Genomic DNA, 23,659 nt, shown 5'->3' with positions numbered 1-23,659 from the left:
GGTTCTTCTTAGGTTTGATCCACATTCTTAAGCTCCAGGCATTTCAGATTTGATCAGCTCACAAAAGGAAATGTATTCTCTGGGTGTGATCATGTCATCACCATTTATTGAGCATCAACGTGTGCTGGCCATTTTGCTGTCTGCTTTATGTAATAGGTGCCACCGCTTCAAGCAGTTTGGTTTCTTTCACTCAGTCATGTTCTCGTGCAGCCCTTCTGAGCCAGAAGAGGAACCATGTCCTCGTGCCTTGAAGTACTTACATGTTAGGAGGGGGTAGAATGGAGCCATTGGGGGGAAGGCATGGGCTGTTTATATTTATACCTTGGGTGTGTGCCTGTGTGTGTGATGTTCATCTTGGTGACAATGGATATTTTTTCTGCTGTACGTTTGATGTCTTGCATCTCAGATTCTAACTAGGCCTTTACAGCTCCAAAATTACATGCTTTTACATACCTGTGATTATCTCAATAGGATTAACAGCATCTTTTTCTATAAAGATAATTGAGATCTCTCATGATGGCATAGTTTTATTCCTGCAACACCGTCTCTAACCTTCCTTCTACAGAATCTCTCACTGTTTTCTAACAACTGCTTTTTCACATCTATCTGAACAGGAAGTGTTCAGGGTTCACTGAGAGGCAGGATTCTTTTATGATTATGCAAACCGTGGTAACCATGATTGTTTTCTCTCTCTCTCTCTTCCCTCTCCTGATGGTAGGTGCCTGGAGATTTGAGTCAAACATCCGAAGACCAGAGTTTGTCAGATTTTGAAATGTAAGTCCACAGAGTCTTCTTATGAGGGGCCCTTTAGAAATAGGACTCTGCAGTTTGGCTTGAGTCCCAGAAGGCCCACCCAGGGAACAGAAATCACTGTTTAAGTCTGCACAGGCTGGTTTGGTTATTGTAAAGGAGGGAAGCTGTTCTCCTGCTGGGCAAGTCTGGTCTTCAGAGGTGTTTTATGTTTCCCCTTCAGTATTGAAAAACACGTTTTTTTTTGTTTTGTTTTGTTTTTTGGCTGACATTTAAGAGTTGGAAGATATCACAAGAAATTTAAATTTCTCTATTTTCTTTAAAAGAAGACTCAGATCCCTACAAAGCCACAGTCAGAGCTGAGCAGCAGCTGCCTCCTTCTCACAGTGCAGGTGCTCCTCACCTAACCACAGTCCCCACCTCTCCCTATTGCCTGACTTTAGCCCACCACTCATTTCATTGTCTGTATGTCTCCTGTAATGATCTGAGTTTACAACCCCAGTTGGTTATTGGAAACAATGGTAGTTTAGCACATTGGTCTAATTTTTTATTGGATTTAATTCTTCCTTCTGCCTCTGCTGATGACCCCTAAGGGATTTAGTTGGTCTTCAGACTGACCATTTCTGATCAGGTTGTCTTGGTTTTCATACAGGTAATTCCATTGGGCTGGTAAAAAAAAAAAAGTGGAGGGGGTCCTGGATTAAGACCAGGCAGTATCCCTGCCTCTCTCATTCACTTACATGGAGTGGAAGAAGGTTCAGCCTCCTGAAAAAAGGTGTCATCTGGGAAAAGCCCACTTCTGGAGATAGAGGACAGGGCATGGGACAGAGCCTTGTGTCAGAGTTAGGCTGGCCTGTGTTGAAATCTTAGCTATAGGCCTCACATTACTGTGACCTTGGGCAAGCCAGTTAATCTCGCTGGGCTTGAGTTTCCACACTCATAAGATGAAGGTCATAATGCCAGCCTTGTAGGGTCATGGGGATGACTAGAGTGAGCTTAGAGTAACCACGGAGGACATCAGGAGGCCTCTCAGTGCTGGGGTAGCTGCAGTGGAGGTAGAGGCGGCAGTTAGGTTGGTAGGATGAGGAGGTCAATGTGGGTAAAGGTGAAGGAGGAAAATCAAAGGTGAGTTGGCCTCCCATGGGTCCATGAGTGAAGTGAGTTCAACATGAAGAGGATAATGGAATGGTGGCCTGGTAGAGGGCCAGGGTGGGGACAAGCTGAGAAGACAGATGAAAGCTATACAGGAGAATCCCAGAGACATGTCAGCTGTGACCAGAAGGGGCTCATTATTAAAGTAAGAATTTATCAAGCACCTACTGCAGGCCCGTGTCATGTCAGGTCCTTGATGGAGGGGATGAGTAAGCCACGGTCCCTGCCCTCAAGCAGCCTCTGCCCATCCAGTCACATCATCTCTCGCCCAGAGATTTGCAACCTCCTCCCACTGGTTTGCTTATCTCCACTAATGCCAGAGGGATGTGTTATTTCTCTGTCTCAGGACAGAGACCCAGATCTTCCTTGTAGCTTGCCATGAAGGCCCTTGCTGACGTCTGGTTTCTTCCCCAACCCTCTCCTGTCCTCTCCCTACACACCAGCCACCCTGGCTGACTCAACATCTCTAACTCACTTGGTCTTTCCTCTCAGGATCATTATTTTATTTTCGTAGCCCACACTGCTGTAGCATTTTCTCTACACTAGGCATGGTTCTAACTCAGTCCCTGCAACAACCCTGTGACATCAATATTATCTGCAGATGATAGGTTTGGGCCAGGATTCAGACCCAGGCAGTCTTGATGTAGACTCTGTGCCCTTCACAAATGCTAACGCCCTTACTGGAAGCACCTTTCCCGACTCAGCCTCTGCTCCCCAGCTTGGCTCCCTCTCAGCGTCCCCGAAGCCCTGCCCAAGCACTGCTTCCTGAAAGAAGCAGGACGCCGTGGTGTTCACTCTTCTCAGAGCTGGTGTTCCTTGGTAGCACCTACCACAATGATAAATTAAATAACTTCTGTGTGACAACTATAAACATATATGCACCTAGCAATAGAGCCTCAAAATATATCATGTAAAAAATGGACAGAAATGAAAGGAAAATAGATAGTTTTATGGTAATAGTTGAAGACTTCAACACCTCATTTTCAATGATGGAAAGAATCACTAGAGGGACTAATAAGAAAATAGAAGACTTGAATAATACTGTGGAGCAGTTAGGTCTAACAACCACATAGAGCAGCCCACCAAACAGCAGCCTTCTTAAGTGAATGTGGAATATTCTCCAGGATAGATCATAGGTTAGGCCACAAAACAAATCTCGTTAAGGCAGAAGTCATACAAAGTGTCTTCTACAACCACAGTGGAATATTTTAATGGGGATTCGTCTCTCCCTCATTATAGTGCACACTCCATGAGGGCTGGGACTGTATCTGCTTTCTTCACGGGTTTATCTTTAGTACCTAAATAGTACCTGGCACATGGCACATGGCACATGGTAGGTTCTCAATAAATTCTTGTTTAATGCATGAATGAACAAACAAAAGAATGAGTAAATATCTAGGAGGCAGATGGCAGTGAAAAGAATTGGTTCTAATACAGTGTGGCAAATGCTTTGAAAGGGAGAAATGTTTAACCTAGTCGAGGTCACCTTGCAGTAGCTCTGGGAGGTTGTCCAGCCCTTAGCAATCCAGAAAGGTTAATGAAAACCAGAGTGTGAGTTACACTTCTGCACCACCCCCCATACCTTGACAGGGGAGCACTTTAGGCACTTGTATAATTCCGGGGACCTTTACAGAAGACTGTCATTAGATAAACCAATTTGGTGGCTCAGAATTGCAATTTGTATTTGCAGCCCAGGGAAGTGATCAATAGGGCTTATTTTGCCCAGTGAAGGAGGTCAGCACCTCAGCTCAGAGCTCAGGAGAAATGCTGCTTCAGGAGAGCACTATTTCTTTGTGGAAATAAAATGCTTTTTATTCTAAAGATTGTGAGACATATTGAGTCATGGAATCTTCCATGATCAACATCTCAAGTTCCAAGCACAGGAAGCTGGCGAATTTTTATGAGCTGCTCTTTAGAGAGAATGAGAACTTAGGGAAAAGTGTTAAGTGTTAAGCCCTGGAACAGCTCTAAGCAGAGGCAAGAGCTGGAAGGTTCCAGCTCTTCCAGAATTGCACAGTACTGTTTTGATAGCTGTTACGATTGATCTTGAAGTTTCAGCTCCTTCAGTTAAACTATCAGCTCCTCCTGAGCCGGATCCAGCCTGGTGGAAGTGTGGCGGTGATGGTGGGTGTGTACACCCAGTGACTCATAAGTTCAGTTTAAAGTCTTCACAGAAGGCAAACCTGTCACAGAACCAAAATAACCCTTGAAAGTTCCTTAAATAGCCTGTGAGGGTTAACTGAGATAATATATACAAAAGCATGGAGCCATAAGTTGCTAGGTACTTGGTAAAGGATTTTGTATTTGAATTTAAATCTTATTTTATTTGAGCCTTACTCAAAGTTTTTGTTTGTGGACAAGTTGAAAGAGGGCTCCTTGTGCCTGGCTTCCCGGCATCCTACCTCGTCCTCTTGGTGCCCCCACCCCAGCAGCTGTCGCTCTCATATCCATGGCCGTTGGTCTCCTGAGGTCTTTCATGGAGTCTCACCTGACAATGGGGGGCCCAGTCTAATGTGAGCACAGTGAGGAGGCCCCTGTGGGTGCTCCAGAGACCCCGTGGGCATTCCCACATGCGACCCTCCCAGCCTCACGGGGGCTACTGGTTATTATCCCCTTCTTCAGATGCCCAAACTGAGGTTCATATAAATTGTGAGCCATGGTTGCTCAGAACTGGAGAGCCGCTCTTTCTCATTCCAGAATACAAATTCTGTAGACAAATTTAAAAATACACACACACACACACATATATCTAAGTCCTTTAAAAGTAATTTGTGGGACCAAGTAATGAGACTTACTCTGGCCCTTCACTGTTACATGTTAGAGATGTCATAAATTGTTTGTCCATAATTCCTCTTAGAGGAAGAGATAGCCTCCCCTTTTTTGTATATTGAAATGACCAATTTTGATTTTCCCTCTGGTCAGATCCAACCGGGCGCTGATCAATGTCTGGATCCCATCCGTGTTTCTCCGGGGCAAAGCAGCGAATGCATTCCATGTGTACCAGGTAAGCACCTGGTTTTCCAGTGGGCCTCCCTGCCAGGGGAGAACAGACCCTTGTGTGCCATGCTGTGGGGTTTTTTTCTTCCTGGTAGTGGAATGCCGGTGCTGCCCTTAGAAGCCACAGCCTGCAAACAGCAGCATTCCAGCTGCATTCCTCCCCTGAGGAAGGGTCCTTCACTGGACTTCAGGGAGCAGGGCAGAGCTTCTCACGCCAGTTAGTCCTCTTAGTCAGGCCATGACCCCTCAGCTCAGACTGCTTGAGCAGAAGTGGGATTTGTTGGCTTCCATTTGCGCTGGAAAAGTCCAGGCACAAATCTGGCCTCCAAAATGACTAGCCCTGTGTTCAGGGATCTGCTGCCATCTCCTGTTTCTTCTGCTGAGGCATCCTTTTCAGGCCGGCTTCCATGGGTTGATGAGATAGCTTCCAGCATCGCCAGACTTTGAGCCCATCAGGGTGATTTCAGCCAAGTCCCCAGCATTTCTTATGGGTCTGTCTTATATCTCAAACCCATCCCTACACCTTGGGATTGGGTGATAGATTTCTGTGATTGGCCAGGTTTGAATCATATGACCACTATGTGCACTGGGTTGGAGTAGACCTTATTTGACCCTGTGTCTGAGAGAGGGGAGATGTGGTTCCCCAAATGTAAACCGGGTTACTCTTCCCAAAGAAGGAGCATCAAGTAGCTGACAAGCGAAAACTGCAAACATCTCCTTTACCTCCTTAGGGTAGAGATGGCCACCCCCTGGGTGGAATGAGTGTCTGGGAGTATGGGACCTTTGTCTGGTATGGAGGTGCTTTTGTCTCAACAACTGGGACCCCAGTTTTCCATCTTTTCTCTGATTTTGTGGTGCCTCTTCCAGCCCTGCCTATTGATCTTCAGTTTGTCTGTCCTCTTTTCCTTTTTTGCCTTGGATCCTGATTTCCAGCTGTTGGTGTTCACTTGTCCTGGGACTGTTTTGTTTTCAACTCTGACTCATAGCTGCTTCCAGTTCTACTGTCTTTTTGTATCACAACAGTTTTCATTAAGTTTTGTTTTTATTTCCCATAAGTTCTGCAAAAAGCCATGAGTTTTGTTAATTCTCACCTGAGGATATACTTGTTGTTGAGAGAGAGAGTGAGAGGAAGGGAGAGACAGAGACAGACAGAGAGAGACAGAGAGATGGAGAGAGAGACAGAGAGAAAAACATCAATGTGAGAGACAAACATTGATTGGTTGCCTCCTATATGTGCCCTGACTGGGGATCAAACCCACAACCTAGATATTTGCCCTGACTGATACTCAAACCTGCAACATTTTGGTGCAGAGGAGGATGTTCCAGCCAACTGAGCCACCTGTCCAGGGCAAAAAAAAAACAACCCTTGAATTTTGTTACCATTTCTCTTAGTGGAGAATTGACTCATTGAAGAAGTCTCCTCAGCTATTAACATATTTTCCCCAGAGACTGGGATGGTGAAAAAATGACTTTGGACTTGAAAATAAAAGCCCTTGTTTCAATTTTGTGGCCTTAAGTAAATCTTAGCTATCTCATATGTAAAATGCAAATAATAGTAATGCTTACCCTGGAAAACAAATCAGCATTAGAATTATATAGTGCCAAATAGCCACTTGGCATTCATTCCTTGTCTTCCAAAATGATTGCCGTGTTTGGACTCCGGTGGCAGGTCTGGTGGTGGACATGTGTTATCAAGGAATGAGCATAAGTATGACACACATATGTTACCTAAAATCTTATGGGCAGATGATTTTGGCAACGAAGCTTGCGCTAGAAGGTCATTTTATCTTTCTTACTTTATATTGCTATCGGTTCTTAAAAAAGAGAATTAGATATGACGGATATCTGAATATCTTGTCTTTCTTTCTCTTTTTATACCACACTCCAAACAACAAACATTCTCTTATTTGAATGCCCTTCAAGTTCTGCTTTGCAGTCATCACAAAGCTGAGGATGAGAAAAGTGAAGCAGATGGCTTTTCTTTTTTCTTTTTTTAACAGTGCAGTGAAAATGTGATATCATTTGAGAGGTTTCCTTCACCTGCATTAGGACTCTTTTGCCCAGCCTTCACCCCTGGACGTGACTTGGCAGGCTGGAGCTTCTGAAAGTCTGTTATGAAATGAGACGGGCAGACAAAATATTCCCCTGCCTGGGATGGTGTGTCCACACGGTCACAGTGGCATTCCAGCCGCTCTGTCCCCGTCCACTGTTCTCAGGCCGTTCCAGTGCTCAGAGGACACGGCCCCCATTTCACCTGGCCACAGGCCTGGCAGTGCCTGCATCTCCCAGCGCATCTTCAGCCTGAGGCCTGGGCTCTCGGAAATCTTTCTTCATGTTGAGATGTGTGAAGCAGTGCTTCTTGAATGCAATTGTTTTTCTCCTTTTAGCTGATGATGCTTCTGCTTGGTGCCTCAAGAGCAAAATCTGAGCATGAGTTTTGAAACATCTTAGAAAAGCTTTGTTACAATGTTTTCTTCTTGTTTCTTTTTCTTTTTTAAATCATAAATGATATTGGATAAAAGGTGACTTACTCAAAATACTGGTAGCATTAGACATTATTTTTCTCATTAAAATGCATTCTGTATAATTCTATAAAAATAATTTCTAGAGAAACTCATAGAAAAGAACAACAAAATAGAAGTAAGAAATAGTAGAGTCAGGGAAAATATAAACTAAGAGAATTTCCATTAAGGAAGCAGTGGAAATCATATATAGCTCTCATGAAATTCCACACAGTTGCTCTCATTGATATTTGAATTTCCTATAAATGTTCTGACAGCTAGTGTGAAAATGGACATGTGACTATTTTGGATAATCCCATTGCTAATGAGAAGAAAATAATGATTTCCTCAAAGGGAGGTTTAAAAGAAAACTCCACGCCTGGCTTTAGGTTAAACAATAGTGAAGGATATTGTAGGCAGTCCGAAGTTATATCCCCACGACAAGTCCCTGTCCAGTTTTATAAGATCTCCCTCAACGGAAGCTAGGGCATCACCTGAAAATGAACATAAGTTCACTTGAAGAGCCAAGATGAAAGAAAGGGTCAGCATTTGTGGTTTCCTCAGTAAATCTTTGCTGCCTAGTATGACAGCCGATAGCCACACATGGCAGTTTAAATTTCAACTAATTAAAATTGAATGATATTACAAATTCAGTTCCTCAGGCACACTAGCCACATTTCAAGCGCTCGAGCGCGGCATGCGGCTGCTGCACCGACAGCGTGGATCTAGAACACTTCCGTCCTCGCAAAAAGTTCACTGAATGGCCACGCTCTGGAATAGTCTCCCAGAGTGGTGGGAAACCAGATGGCCTTACGTGTGCTTGTGCGGTTTCTGGAAGACGGAGCTTGGACATTCAGTACAAATTCTGCAGGGAGAAGGCCACGTGCTTTTCAGCGGTGTCATTGCTTACGATTACCCAGAGGAATACATCTCTGAGCAGTCACTGCGCCTCTGCACGCTCTGTTCTTTCTTTTCAGTAAAGACAGCGGAAAGCTCAGGATCAGCCAGCGCCTTTGGCAGGCAAAGACTTAAGTTTAATCAACTACTTGTTTTCATTGTGTTTATTTTTACATTTGCTTTCCAGATATAGCAGAGAATTCTATTTTACATTTGCCATGGTGGTATGTAATTCCCTTTCAAAATAAATATAAGTAGAAAGTGATTTAGTTTAAAGAAAAATAATAAATGACAATAGTGAAAACAGCAAGTTTAGGACAGTGCTATGTGAATGAATACCTGGGAAACACCAATCTAAAGGAATGGTTAGATTGGATAAAATCTTAACAATAGTAATACTACTAAGCAGCAGCACCAGCTGCCTCACTGGTCTGTATGTGTTACAGAAAATAGCTCATTCAGTGCCCATGACGATCCTGTGAGGTGAGAGCCCTTATTATTCCCGTTTTATGGATGAGAAAACACAAGCACAGAGAAGCATCTCATTCCATAACATGTTTACTTTTTTTTTTTAGTCCAAATACCATTTCCTGACAAGGTAATCCAGTTTGCAGATTCCATGAACTCTTTAAAAACCCAAGGAAGAGCCCTGGCTGGTGTGGCTCAGTAGATTGAGTGCTGGCCTGTGACCCGAGGAGTCGCCGGTTTGATTTGCAGTCAGGGCACATGCCTGGGTTGCCAGCCAGGTCCCTGGTTGGGGGAACACAAGAGGCAACCACACATTGATGTTTTGCTCCCTCCATTCTCTTCTGTCTAGAAATAAATAAATGAAATCTTTTTTTAAAATCCAAGAGAGAGATGGGACGGTTGCTTTATGCTTAAGGGACGGGAGCAGCCTGACCACCATCCTGCCTTCACGGCAGTCCTCTACATCCCTAACATGGTGGGCCAAGGGCACGCCTGAGCCAAGCCAGGCGTTTCGGTGGTACTGCTCTGGTCCACTGCAGACACAGCGCCATCAAAGCCCCAGCAATTCCAGAGCCAGGCTGAGGTGGCTTTGCTCTGGAAAATTGTTAAAGTAGCTACTAGCTTGTGGTGACTGCTCTAGCCATAGAAGGGCTCCAGGCATGCTCCCTTAGAGCCTCTCGTTTGAGCTGTGTCCGGAGACTGCCAGCGAATCCATCTGGGCACTTGGAAAAGGTGCTCTTAAGTGCCAGAGGAACTGAGATTTTGTACTGGGACAAGGTCAGAGTCATATTTGTCACAAGGATTCTGACAAGAAGTGCTGTGGCTGCACAGGATGGAATGTACATTGTTAACCAAGGGCTGTGTCTCTGCAGACATGGTTTCCATGCTCTGCTCCTGGGTTCTGAGATGGGGGCTGAGGCGTGTTCTGGTTCTGAAAGTAAGACATGGCAGCATTTGATCAGGTTTCTGAACAAGTAAAACTGGTGTCCAGAACATCCTCATTTAAGTTTTCATCCATGAATATTTCTTACACTTCTGGACCACACTAATGCATGGCTACTGGCAGACACTAGCTAGAGATAAAATGATTAAGCATCAACAAGTAAAGTGTAAGAAACAAAGCTCAGTCTATTCACTGGTCTCCCTCCCTCCCTCCTTCCCTCCCTCCCTCTCTCCCTCCCTCTCCCTGTGTTAACACAATTGTGCTTCTAGGTTTGATTTTCGCTTACTTCCATCTGATATAGTTACATCTGTTGTTAATCATTTAGTTCCTAGTTTCTATGTTTGTAAGTGTTTGATGTTATTCCACAAATGCCCTGGTTTCCAAATAAATTTGAGGTCCACTGTCTTAGTATCCTACTGTGGTTGTTATAAAGGCAGGCTAGACCTTAAAACAACCCACATATTTTTTCCTTCTGCAAATGTTACAGCCACTAAATTGGTCTGAATGCTTAAGTCTTTCCATTTGAGAAGAGCCATTCACTCTAAGTACAGCAGGAATCAGACCTCTGGGTGGGATTAATTTCAGCCTTTGAATTTAGTCACCAGAAATACTGGCTACTACTGTACAATATTCCATTTGCACAGCACAACTAATTAGGTCTCCTTTGTAAAAAGGTTGCTTTGTTTCAGCAGTTTTGTCCTTCTAGAGTAAGTCCCCTTTGCTAGAGACCCACAGGCTTGGCCTAGAGGAAAGGTGGTACTCCAGACATGGTCACTGAGTGTTTGAGGTCCCCAGTAGGTTGCCTGCACCCCAGTAGGAAGTCCTGTAGCCTAGGCAGTTATTTTTAAGGTTCATTCTAACTGAACACATTTATATATATCATGCAGGGAAAATCTATTATTTTTCCTGTTAATAATAGATTACAGCGTCCAGGTAGTCTGCATGAAGCTACAGGTACTTTGGAGGATGGTGATGTTTTTGCGCTTTGCAGTTTTGGGTTTCTCAGTTCTTCCTTTTCATCTTCTTTTCTAAGAAGGCTTATCCCTTGGGCCCTCAAGTTTTCTTCTACCTACAGCTCTGCCTTTATGCTTTCTGAGTATGTAGCTCTGTGGAGAGGAAGGAATTATTAAGTAGAGAAGGGTGAAATGGTTGTGCCAAGTGCAGAAATGGGGGCCACTGCTGCAATAAACATGCCCTCTGCAGAGCCTCTGCCCTAGAAGGTACCATGCCAGATTTGGGGAAACAAGGACACTTCAGAAGCTGGAGTGATTCTCTTATTCACCTCTGGGCCTGTCTGCCATACCTGTTGTGTGCAAAGCAGGCTGGAAGGGCAGCTATGGGCTGTGTGATTTCTGAGTTTTATTCCAGCCAGTGTTACCTTATGTGCTGCATGATAAGCAAAACCAGGGAGCCTTTGCCTTTGTTCTTGCTCGCTCCTTCCTTCAAAACTTCTCATCCCACAGAGTCAAGCACCTCAGCACCTATGAGGGTGACAACCTGTTCACCTCCAGATGTTGTGGGGATGCTTAAGGCTTCCGGGAAAGCCTGATATAGGTAAAAAACTAGCTCCCCACCCCCACACCAAAAAAGTCTGTTTTCCTCCCCCTGGATATATGTGTCACTATTAGTTTTTGTTACTGTTTTTAGATTTTCCAAACAGGAGGAACTGACTTCCTAGAGGCCTGAAGGAATTGATGCCTAGGCCCCAGTACGTTACAGTTTTTCCGGCTGTGTTCAGTCTTATTTAGCATTTACTACTTGTTGAGTAGTGAATTGGACCACTGGCATTATTCACCAGTGTCTCCAAGGTGCCTACACATGATTCCACAGCACTGTCACCCTCTCTGCCACCTCCCCCAGGGAGGCCACCCCATTGGCATCACAACTTAACATGATCTTTTTGTCTGGAGCCATGAGCCCCACAGGTGTGCAGGTCTGGCTGACCTAAACACCTGTGTATCCTGTTTTACTTGCTGGATTTAGAGCTGGGGCTAGCCTCGGGGGGCGGGGGGCAGGGCAGGGCACCACCTCAAAGTCTAGTGTACTGGCCTATCTTTTCAGTGTGTACTGCAACTGGTATTTGGTTGTTGATGACCGTCAAGGAGGTCTTCTGCTTCTAGATCTGCTTTGTAAAATCTCTATCTTCACTAAGGCTTTCTCTGACTGTGAATTGGCAAGACTCCCATGTTGGACTTTTAGGACATCTCTGTTTCTCATTTGGCATAGAAATGGGCTCTAGTGAATTTATTGAACATTAAATATAGGCATTCCTTGGAGATATTGCAGGGTCAGTTCCAGACCACTGCAATAAAGTGAGTCACATGAAATTTTTTGTTTCCCACTGCATATAAAAGTTATGTTTACACAATACTGCATGTAGTCTATTAAGTGTGCAATAGCATTACATCTAAAAAAATGTACACACCTTAATTAAAAATACTTTATTGCTAAAAAAAGGCTAATCATAATCTTAACTTTCAGCAAGTTGTAGTCTTTTTGCTATTGGAGAGTCTTGCCTTCAGTTTGTAAAAAACACATTATTTGTGAAGTGCAATAAAGCAAGTGATGCCTGTACTGTATTAGGAATACTTTTGGCTGCAAATAATAAATTAACACACTCAATGTGATTTAAGCAATAGGAGTAAGTACACATGACAGAAAGTTGGGGAGTGAAGTGTTTGATGGCTCATGGTATCAGGGCTCTGGGCAAGCCTGGCTCTTGAGATTCTCCTGTTTCTCCCTCTCGGGCCTCTGGAATGGTTTCCAGAGCTCCTAGCACTTTTTCATTACAAAAGAGTGTTCATATTGGAAGGAAGGGAAGTGTTTACTTACATGTATACTTTTATCAAAAAGGAAAATCTTTGCCCAGAGCCTTCCTGTGGCCTTCTTTTAGGTCCCACTGACCCAAGGGGAGGTCCCATAGCCTTGCTGTAGCTGGAAGGGAAGCTGGGAGAATGGCACCTGCCCATCTCAGTGTCCGAATGGGGTGTGGGCTCTGCTGGCAGGCGGATCAGTGGGGCGCTCCCATTAGGTAGGCACCCAGTGGCCTGTGACACAGGCACTTTAATGTACATTGTCATTTAACCCTTTCAGCCACCTTATGAGGAAGGCATTGTCATCACCCCTGTTTTGTCGATGAGGAAGCCAAGAGTCCACGAGCCATGCACAGGACCTGCCTTGTTCCTCCCTTTCTCCCCTCCATGTAACACACTGCCCACCCCATGGACATAGCCACCACTCTGTGTTTCAGTGGAATGAACTCCTTTTCAACACTTTTTTCCTCCAAGGAATACTGCCCACAGTTTCATTGACCCATCACTCATTGTTAAAACTCCCACGAGCTGTTGATATGGTGACAAGGTAATATTCTCATAGAGTAGAGCAAACTGGAAGACTAGAGTGTGGAATTAATGGGTCCCTGGGAATTTGAGAAATTCATTAAAGCAGAGACTTTCAACCTAAATTTATAAAGTTGTAGAGCATGAGAGTTTGAAGGAAATGGAGAACTGAGTTCTGTGAGTGTGTGTTTTGGAAGATGTAGTCAGTGTTGTAACTTTATATTTGGAAAGCTGAATAAAAAAAAGACATGGGCTTTGGGAAGCAATCTGTAGGTAGAGATAGACACACCATCTTGGTGGGTAGGATGTCCAGGTTTGACTCCCTGGAGTTAAAAAAGTATTGACTTTTTTATATGGGGAAATCAAAATAAGTGATTTGTAAAGATCATATCATATGCCAGTGACACAGAGTAGAACAGATATGTCGCCTTCAAGCCTTTTGTCTTTCTGCTGTGTCTGAGGGTCATCTTACCCTCTCTCCATGGCCCCAAATAACCCAAGTTTTACCCAGAGAGCTGCTCAGGGTACTTATTAGGAGAGTGACTTGGAAGGTAAGAGCTACTGAATCTGCTTATCATGGAGATCAGCAGCTTTTGTTTCTTCTCTGTTCTGTGGTTGCAGGTGCCATGAGTGTCTGGACTAAGTTGGGAAGGGAGGGGTTAGGCTGGGCAAGGTATATCTGTGAGTGAACCAGCCAAGGTCTAATGGGGCAGGTGGATGTTAATCATGACAAGCATTGACAGTTTCAGACAGGGATGCACAAAAACAATGGTTAGCCAAGTCTTGCTGACATAGTGGTGGTGTCTCCTAATTGCAGGTCAACTACTTTAGCAGTAATTACTATCATCCTGGGAAACAAAGGCACCAGGGGGTACAGGGCAGGGGGTGGTGACAAGGAGGGCCACAGGAGTGGAGATCAGAGCAGTGACCTAATCAGTAGAAACCAGAATGCAGTGATCTCCACCGGGAGGCCTGAAGTGAGAAGGAGTGCGCCAGGTGAAGTGGAAGGCGGCAGGGAGAGTGTTGCAGGAGAGAGAAGCTGGATGTGAAAACGCAATCTAGAGAGGCTCTGTGGAAAGAGGCAGGAGGCATTCCAAGGGAAGGCAGGAAGGAGGAAATGAGGAGAAGCCAGCCAAGGGGCAGCAGGCAGAGTCGGTATTTTCAGGTGTCCTTGGTCTCAGGCAGGTGAGCTGCACAGGGAGTCCAGAGCCCTGACTGCAGGCCTGCCCACCCTGTGTATCTTGGCCAAACCAAGGGAATTTGAGAAATTCATTACCTCCGCAAGCCCCTGTCTCCTCCAGTCCAATAAGATGGTCTCTGGGTTCCCCTGAGCTCAGTCATCACTTCCTTGCTCCAGCTGCAGCCGAGACTCCCAGACCCCCAGAGGAAACCTTCCCAGATCCCCTGCTCCAGGCCTGCTGTCCCAGCTGTCTCAGCCCCTCTTTTGATGGAGAAACTGGGAGAGGAAGGGACAGTGGCAGGATCCCAGTAAGGGCTGAGGGGACTTTCCCACTGACTCTGTAGGACTGTCCTGGAGTCTTGATTGAAATGCAATCAACAGTTACTTCTGGAAACCTTGACTTTCATACCCACCTCAAGCATCATATGTTAGAATGAAGTCCTGTAATTACGCAGGAAGGACAGGTTGTTGCTTCTCCTTTACTACCTTGCCTGAACAAAATACAAAAATTAAAAAAAAATTCCAAGATGAATTAATTCAGCCGTGAAGGTCTCCTCACAGGACCGTTGATATTTGCTGCACAATCTAAGGCCTAGTGTTTGCATCCATCAAACCTTTCACCTACCTAATGACAAGGGTCGGCCTGTCATCATTTGCAGCAGAAAGAATGAGGTGCCCAACCTCCCAGGACATTATCTTGCTCCTTCAGGGGATGAAAGGAGGTCGGGAGATGGGACCTGGTCAGGGCTGACAGGTAGATGGATTCTTCTCCCCATCCAGTCTCCACAAGAGAAGATGGCACATTCTGTAAAGTACCACGCTGTGTGCCTGCATGCTGCCTAACTTGGGCCAGAAACGCCCGGTCCTTCCTTTAATACCCCCAAATGTTGTTGTTTTTTTAATGAGTTAGTGAAAGCAATGGGCATTAAATCGACGTCTTCCCTAGGGGCGGACATGACAGGAAGTCATGTCTCTCAGGAATCTTGTCTGGGGAGCTTCGGGGATGAAGTGAGTGACCACTTCCCAGCAAGTGGCCGGGGCTCCCTTTCCCTCCCTGTCCCTCACTGCCTGTCTCCTCCTTGGCAGGTGTGCTTGGAGGCAGGGAGCTCTTGTCTCATCCTCACCCCTTCCTGCTAGCCTGTTGCAGATTAAAAAAACAGAACAGGCAGTGCTCTGCTCACAGATTCTGAATCAGAAAGGCTGCACATGGTTCCTCCTTAAACACTGGTGTCTCTGCTTTTCTTACACTTTTCCTCTCCAGTCCTCTTAGCACAGAGGCCAGGAAAGCCCAGGAGTTCAGGGTCGTAGTGCAGTCATTTATTTATTAATCAAACACTTACTGAGCTCCTCCTGTGTGCCAGGCCCAGTGTTCGGATTAGCCGTAGAATGGGCCCTCCCTCCAGATTGACCAGCCCAGCAGCCTCCTTGGGTACCGGAGCTGCCTGTTCCACATTAGACAGTTGTGGGGACTTTGCATTCTACTCCAAGATCCATCTGTATCTTATTTAGAAATTGTTGCATTTTCCCCCAGCTGGTCTATAGTGAAAGTGGTCTGGGTTTCAGGTGTTTGGTCAGACTTTGCCCCACAGCATGTCTCATATTTAGAGTCTAGAGGGCCCTGGTTCCAGAATGAGCTCTGATGGAAGCTGCCTGCTTCCAGAGCATACTTGCTTTTTTTGCACTGTCTGGCTCCTGCCCCCTCTCCCTGCCCCCGTAGCTCAGCATCTGCCTGAGGGCCTCGAGGTGGCGACCTCCCTCTGGGATGCCTGACAGGAAGGTGGGCAAGGATATGAGAATGAGGGGAGGGCTTTTTTCATTTTCTTCCTTTCTTTTCTTTGCTTTATGATTCTTCTTTTCTCATCATTCTCCCCCTCTTCTCTTCCTCCTTCCTTTTCTAGTATTTTCCTCTCTTTTTCTCATTCTGCTTCCTTCTTTTCCTTCTCCTTTCCTCACTTCATCTCCCTCTTTCCTCCTTGTCCCCCTCTCTTCTCTCTGTTTTCTGTTTCCTTTTTCTATCTCCCCTTCCTGCCTTTCTTCTCCTTCTTCCCCTTACCTTCTCTCTCCTTGCCATTCTTCATCCTTAACTCAGAGAGGAAATTTGTAACTCCCTGTGTCTGCCCATTTTTCTCATGCCCTGGACAGAGAACTTCTGTAGGCCAAAGGTAGGTGAGTGTTTTCTGCCTTCAGTCGTTGGATGGCTTCTTGGGTTTGTCTTTCTCTTGGTTGGGCTGCATTGTTGGATGTTGAACGGCGTCCTTGGCCTCTACCCAGTAGCTCCCACACCCTCTCCTTAGTTGAGATGACTCAAGATGTCTCCAAACATTACAAAATGTCCTCTTAGGGCACGACTACAGGTTGAGAACTGCTGCTTTACATGAATCCATTGAATGCTGCTGCGGTTTTATTTTGTTTTGTTTGATATAAATGAGATCATATAATACAAGCCTTCCTCTTCAGTACATAGACCTCTCTCCTCCTTACTCTTCTTAAACTTCAGCATGTAGATTATTTCCTAGTGTGAGTAAATCACTATTTATGTGACGGTTCTGATGATGGACACATAGGTTGCTTTATTTCCTGACCATCACAAACAAAGCCACCAGAATTGTCCTTGTGTAGACTCCTTGTATACATTGTACATCTTTCCTGGGATAACTAGCTAGAAGTAGATTTGCTAAGGTGAAGAGTATTGCATTTGTATTTCAATAGGCCCATCCAAATTGCTATCCCAAAAGCTTGAACCAATTTATCAACAGGTAGAAGAATACTTTGTCCCCATGTCTTGGCTGACATTGGATATTCTCAATCTTTTAAATTAGACCAATATGATAGGGGGAAAAATTATATTTCATTAGTGTCTGAATTTGCATTTTCCTGATTACTTGTGAGGTTGAGCATACACCTGTGTTTTAACTTGTCATTTGTATTTTTATTTGGTGAATTGCCTACTTGTGTTCTTGTCCCATTTTTCTACAATATTGTTCATTATTTTCTCATCAATAACTATCCTTTGGATAGTAATTCTTTGTACTATGTGTTTTGGTCTCTTACTTGTCATTAACTTTACTTTTTAGATTTATTGAGTCTTCTTTTGTTTCCTGGTCTCCAAAGCTTGGGAAGCAAGGAATGTCTTGGCTGACATGCTCAAGTACTGTGTTCTGTTTTGTTTCATTGTTACAATAGCCCTGAGCTTTTGTAGACACTCTTGCCATTCTAGAGGTGGAGAAAGAAGATGTTCAGAATGGACAGTAAATAACTTGTTCAAGGTTATACAGCTCAAAAGTGTCAGAGGCAGAGTCACTGCTGGTCTCCCTACACCAAGGGTAGGGGTTTTTACCTGGACTCCTAGCTGCTCTCAGTGGACAGAATGGAGACCAGTGAGCAAAAGTTGGAGAGAAACAGGTTTTGGTACATCTGTCATTCTCTCCTATTGTCTGCTCATCTGCCTGTCTCTTTATCCAGTTGTCCTGCAGTGGACTAGGTGGGATGTGATTGTGAAGGATAGAGACACAGTCTCAGTTATTGACTATTTGATTTAAGAAAAATTGAATGTGGAGAGCTGTTCAAAGGCAGGTGGTCTTATCAAGTATTGATCGTGACTCCCCAGCCACATATGACAACTGTCCCATGCAAGAGGGACAAGATGACCTCTGCAGCCCCTTTCCAAGTTTATATGGTTTTACAGACTTTACTGACTCTCACATCTTCCTGGTCTACATAGGCAGAAAGGAACTCTAGCCACTCTCCATCATTGTCGATTTCTCTATCAGAACCTGAGAAGTAGGTACACAGGTACCATCCATCTTGAAGCTGATCCAGCTGCTGGAAGCAGCCAGAATACTGACTGACCCTCTGCCTTACACTTCTTGTGGGAGAGCTCTATTTGAGTTATTTGCAGCCATGAGAATTAGAACTACAGAATAAAGATTTACCTCTACACCAAGGTGCTCCAGAGAAGGGGGTGTGTCTTTTCAAAAGCCAGAGACCTAGCCTCTCATCAAGGTTCTCTTGATGTCAGCATGGCTATGGCTATTACATTTATGTCCCTAGTCTGGCCCTGGCCCCTGGTGTGCCACCAGGTACGGGCCATGACTGACAGCTCCACGAGGCACTGCTCACCCCAGAAGAGGTCAGCTTTGTGAAGCCTCAGCTCTGTGTCAGTTTTGTTCGTGGCTGTATCCTCAGTACCTAGAACATGGGAAGCAAAATCATTACATATTTGATGAGCGACTGAATGAATGAATGAATGAAACATTCTAGTGGGACGCACCTGGTTTGCTGCCTTGATGTCATCATACTCTTAACTTCAATTCTCCAACCATAGTCTATCCGGATAGGAACCTCCCTCCAGAGTTCTCACTTTGAATTTGGCATGAAACTCTTTCCTGAATTCTCAGGTCCTCCTGGATCATTTCTCTTATCATTCAAGTTCAGCCTTGCCTCAGTTTTCTCGCCAATTCAAAACAATTTTTCCATTGTTTATAACTGGCCCACCCCTGATTCAGAAAGTTTTACCTGCCCCAGATAATATGCAAGGTTGTAGTTGAGTAATGGTTTAGTTTCCCTAGAGTTCAGTGGTCAAGGGTAGCCCATATTTCTCAGCTATCAGCCTAAAACTTTCCCAGAATTGCCTTTACACACTCAGGGCCCCTGTCCCAGCACCTGCTCCAATACCATAGGTACTGGGAGTAAGAGTTCAGGATCAGCAGAAGGGCCTTTATGAAGGATTCATTGAGCTCCTCTTGTGAGTCAGGCACTGTGCTTGGTCCTGGGGAGACATCACCAAATGTTGCAGACATGATTCCCTCACACCCCCACTGGAACTTAGTCTTGTCAGAGAAGAGACTTTAAACATACTAATGTAAAGGTAATGTACAGATAAATATATAGTTACAAATTGTTTGTGTACTCTGAAGGAACCCTAAACAGGGTTCTAGGGATTATGGGAAGGGACTCAGTTATATTGGGGGTAAGGAGGGGATCTTGAGGGCATCTGCTCATTCCTGAAAGATGATTAGAGCTAAATAAGTAACAAGGGGGAACATTTCAGACAGAGGAAATGGTACATGCAAAGCCCTGAGGCAGGAAAGAGCACAGTGCACCAGAGGAATTAAGGGGCCGATGTGGCTGGAGTGAAGCGGTGAGCGGAAGAGAAGTAGGAGATAGGCTCAGGGCACTGCAGGTGGCTGGATCTTCCGAGGCCTTGCAGGGGAGTCTGTCTGTCTATCTGCTTATCCATCCATCCATCCACCCACCCACCTATCCATGTATCGACCCACCCACTCACTTACCCAACCACCCACCTACCTGCCTACCTAATCACGACTGCAGGAGACCAGGTGAGAGAGAATGGTGGTTTATGCATGTCAAGTGGCCGAGGAGAGGAGAATAGGTGATGTGTCTGAGATATAAGTTTATCAGGGTTTCTGAGTACCTGACATAGTGGTTCCAGTGTGGGCTCTAGAAATACTCCAAGTTTAAACTCAGATCTTCCACTTAGTTCATAGTTGGAATATTTGGAAGACCTTTTATGATGGAATATCTGTTATCTTGTCAAAGTGACAGTGTTTCCCCTTTAAATAGGGTTACTGCTACCTTCACAGGGCTGCTGTGAGCAGTCAATGAAAGCATGTTGCTAAGGCACTTAGCATGGTACCTGGCCTATTTGGTGAATGGAAAGGACCCAGAGAGTGCAGCCACTATCACCATTTGCTCAACCAAACAAGCACACACCACTGTGTGAACACATGTGCCGGTGAACTGAAAGAGTGTGTGTGTGGTGTGAGTCTTTACATTAGATGTGTGCATTCATAGACGTACAGTGGCCCAGCATCTTAGAAACGTGTTCCTCTCCAGCAGGAAACCCAGATCCCATACTACCCTAGTTTTTAGTTGAGTTGGTGTTTGGATGCAAGTGTCTGCCCATCCCTCCTTTGCTTTTGGATTGAATTGAGACTAGAAGACCTGAACCGGTCTGGAGTTTCTGAGCTGGGTGATGCTGAGCTGCAGTTTCCTTATCTGAAAATGGTGACGCTGCTCAGCCCGATGTTCACCCTTAGGTTGTGGGAGACAGCAGGTAGAAACAGTTTGCAAGCAATTAGGCAGCTGTTCAAATGTCACTATTGTGATTTATGTTTATGTGATGAATATTTTCCCAAGGCCTATGGCACAAGAATAATAATTATTTTATTTCTGTTTTAAAAAATAAACAACCTTGTGCATTGGTGAGTAAATGCCTCTCCTAGCTGGGGTAAGCTCTTACAGCCTTCTGAACTTGGATTGTGCTGGCCTTGAGAGGGCTGTCATCTGAACTGAGGGGCTCACACCACTAGGGCTTTTGTGGTTTGTTTGTTTTGTTTTGTTTTGTTTTTTTGTCCACTGTGCTGTCCTTTGAGCCTTAGTCTTATAATAAGGTAGAAAGGGTGGGGCTGTTGCTTTAAGCTTTGGGTCTATTTTGCTACCCCTTCCAGATACAGAAAAGCATTTGAGTCCAACCTTTAAAGGTTATCTCCTTGTGCCGCCAGCAGACTCATCCCGAGAGACTGTGAATTCCAGCTCCTTGCCAGACTTCCCAGCAGAGCGAAATTCTGTCAGACTGCTCTGGCTGTCTGGAGCTGGAGGAAGCTACTCAGGTTGGCAGTGTGTGGAGACTGATTTGCAGGGTCCAATGGAGAAGAGTGTGTGAAAATGTGTGGTGTGCTGGCTGAGGTCCAGGAAGTTTAGAAGGCTGGTCCTCTAACTGTCACACAAGACAGTGGAGTTGGAGTTGTGATGCTGCTGGCCTGCCGTGGCCCAGACTACAGGAGGCAGGTTGGAGGCAGAGAGCTAGGGCAGACTTGGAGGGAAACAAGGTTTGAACAACCCAGTTACCAGAAGGTGAACAGAGAAAAACAAGCTGCATTTTGCAGCATGTGATTTAGGAGAAGCTACATGCTGGACTATGGAAGTAACTGAATCATGTTACCACATCTGCCCCTCCCTTGCTTGTTTTAATATGGATCTATTTATGAAAAAAAGGACATGGGAAATAGATACATAAGGCCACTGTGAAGAGTAAGTGCTAATATTTATTGAGCCCTTCACATGCATAATTTTGATTCCTTGCCACCACCCCATGAGGGGAAGTATCTTCAACTCTATTATAGAAGGGTAAACTGAGATCAGAGTATAGTAACCTGTGCAACGTAATACAGCTAATGAGTAGCAGGGCTGGGCTCTAGATGACCTTCCAGCTCTCTGTTCTTTAAGAGAAAAATACACCTCTTTTTTACCCGAGTTTCACTAAGCAGGAAAGGAGAGAGTATGAAAAAAACATGAGGAGGTTGGATGGTTAGTTAGGAAGAGGATGGTGATGTTTTGTGGTAGGTACAACGATGGTGATGGTGTTGATGGCTATGGTTGATGGTTGATAGTGATGGCTGATGAGGATGATGATAATAGATGATAATGACAAGAATGGTGATGGTTGATGGTTATGGTGAGGATGATGATGGTTAATGATGACAATGATGGTGATGGCTGATGAGAATGATGATGGTAGATGATGAGATGATGATTGATGAGGATGGTTGATGAGGATGATGGTTGATGGTGATGAGGGTGGTGATGGTTAATGCTGATGGTTGGAAGGATGATGATGGTGGTGGATGGTGATGAGATGATGATTGATGATGGCAGGAGCTATGTTTCCTGAGTGCTTTCCCATGTTCCAGACATTGTGCCAAGTTCTCTCCATGTTTTATTTCCTTAAACTCTCACAGTGCTCTGATGGGAAAGTTCTAGTTATAGTTGTAGGAATAAGAGGAAGCTCATATTTTCTTTGGCTACCCTGTCTGTTTTCAGGAAAAGCAGATCAAGAAAGATCCAGGATTCTTTTCATCATCGAGAGGAAATTTTCTATACATTACAGTGGGTTTTTAAGTATTCACGGTTAAGGGCTTAGCAGAGCCATGGGAACTGAAAGGCCTGTTTAGACCCCAGAGCTCCTTTTGGACCTTAGTTTGTACTCTCTCCCTGACTAGATCTTTGCTGGGACTTGCTAAAAGCACCAAGTGGGCTGCTTTGAACTTCTACCCTCTTGGCTGTTAGGAGTAGTATACATCACTTTGGACTTCTAGGTCTTTTTATGAAAAATTAAGAAGCTGTAGCTAGCTGTAGCTTGGCTTCTGTTAGTCTGGTTTTTAAACCTCTTGGGCTTTGGAGCCTAGGGATCAGGATGTGTAGGCCCACCTCTATTATTTACCAGCTGTGTGACCTTAGGCAAGACACCTAACTTTTGTGTGCCTCATTTTCCTCATCTGTGAAATGTAGCTGTTGACCACTTCATGTCTAGGGTTGATGAATCCTAGACAACCCTAGGGTTGATGTGAGAATCAAGTGAGACACACAGGAAAAGTGCCAAGCACAGTACCTGGCACATAGGAGATGCTTAATGTAGCTACTCTCTGTTTCCATCTTGTTGTCAGACGGCAGTACCTACCTTTATTTATGTGCTTGTTTATTATCTGTCTCTCACACTTTCTCCATGAGTGCTATCTTATTTTTCTGCTGTGTCCTACTACCCAGGCCAGTGCCCATCAGTAACTGTTTATTACACGAAAGAACAGGCAAACATACCAACTCTGTCCAGAAAAAGTCCAGCCATTGTTAATATAATGAGAACAGTTTGCATGACTTCTATGTAATCTGGCAGCCAAGGAGCATAGACTGGAATGTGCATGTGTGAACAAGGACAACTTCACTGTACTAGTCAGTGGGGGTGGTAAATGCCACTGAGTGAGCATGTGTACTGTGTGGCCATCACATTCAAAATAACTGAGTGAGCAGAGCAATGGATCTGCATCAAATTTTTCATTAAACTTGAACGTTCCTCCATGGAAACCATTCAGATGATTCAGAAGGCCACAGCTATGGGCAACTGGTGATTGGCAGTTTCATCATGCAATGCACCTGCTCATGCATCATTATCTGGGGCAGATTTTTTTAGTGAAACATCGAATCACCCAAGTGACTCAGCCTCTTTACAGCCCAGGTTTGGCATGCTGTAACTTCTGGCTTTTCCCAAAACTGAAATCACCTTTGAAAGGGAAGAGATTTCAGACTGTTGATGAGATTCAGGGAAATACAACAGGACAGCTGATGACAACTGGGAGAACTGTGCGAGGTCCCAATGTGTGTACTTTGAAGGGGGCTGAGGCATCATTGTCCTATGTACAGTGTCTCTTGTATCTTGTATCTTCTTCAGTAAATGTTTATATTTTTCATAGCACTTGGCTGGATACCTTATGGACAGACCACATATGTTTACATGCATTAGGGAAACAAGATACTTGCATTATGAGTCAATACATGTGGGCAAAAGATGAAGCTGGGAGGTGGGCACAAGCCTTGTGCCTGGGCTGTTCATAATTTTCCCCATAGACCGTGAGCTCCA

General features: G+C 44.8%; 1 protein-coding gene across 4 annotated transcripts in view; it reads left to right on the top strand.

Annotated features, from left to right (window-relative positions):
* Positions 1–23,659, top strand: part of SNX29 (sorting nexin 29) — a 574,556-nt gene that overhangs the window by 395,034 nt on the left and 155,863 nt on the right. For all 4 annotated transcript variants that reach the window (XR_004902062.1, XM_028512599.2, XM_036020920.1 and 1 more), the window contains 2 exons: positions 719–774; positions 4,825–4,906. Coding sequence is in view for 3 of the 4 variants with exons in the window: in XM_028512599.2 (XP_028368400.1) it covers positions 719–774; positions 4,825–4,906 (138 nt within the window). In the remaining variant the exon portion in view is untranslated. The remainder of the gene's footprint in view (positions 1–718; positions 775–4,824; positions 4,907–23,659) is intronic.

The sequence above is a fragment of the Phyllostomus discolor genome, chromosome 3, assembly GCF_004126475.2.
Source record: "Phyllostomus discolor isolate MPI-MPIP mPhyDis1 chromosome 3, mPhyDis1.pri.v3, whole genome shotgun sequence".
Taxonomy (NCBI): domain Eukaryota; kingdom Metazoa; phylum Chordata; class Mammalia; order Chiroptera; family Phyllostomidae; genus Phyllostomus; species Phyllostomus discolor.
The sequence above is the reverse complement of the archived record's forward strand: the minus strand, read 5'-3'. Positions and strand labels throughout refer to the sequence as shown.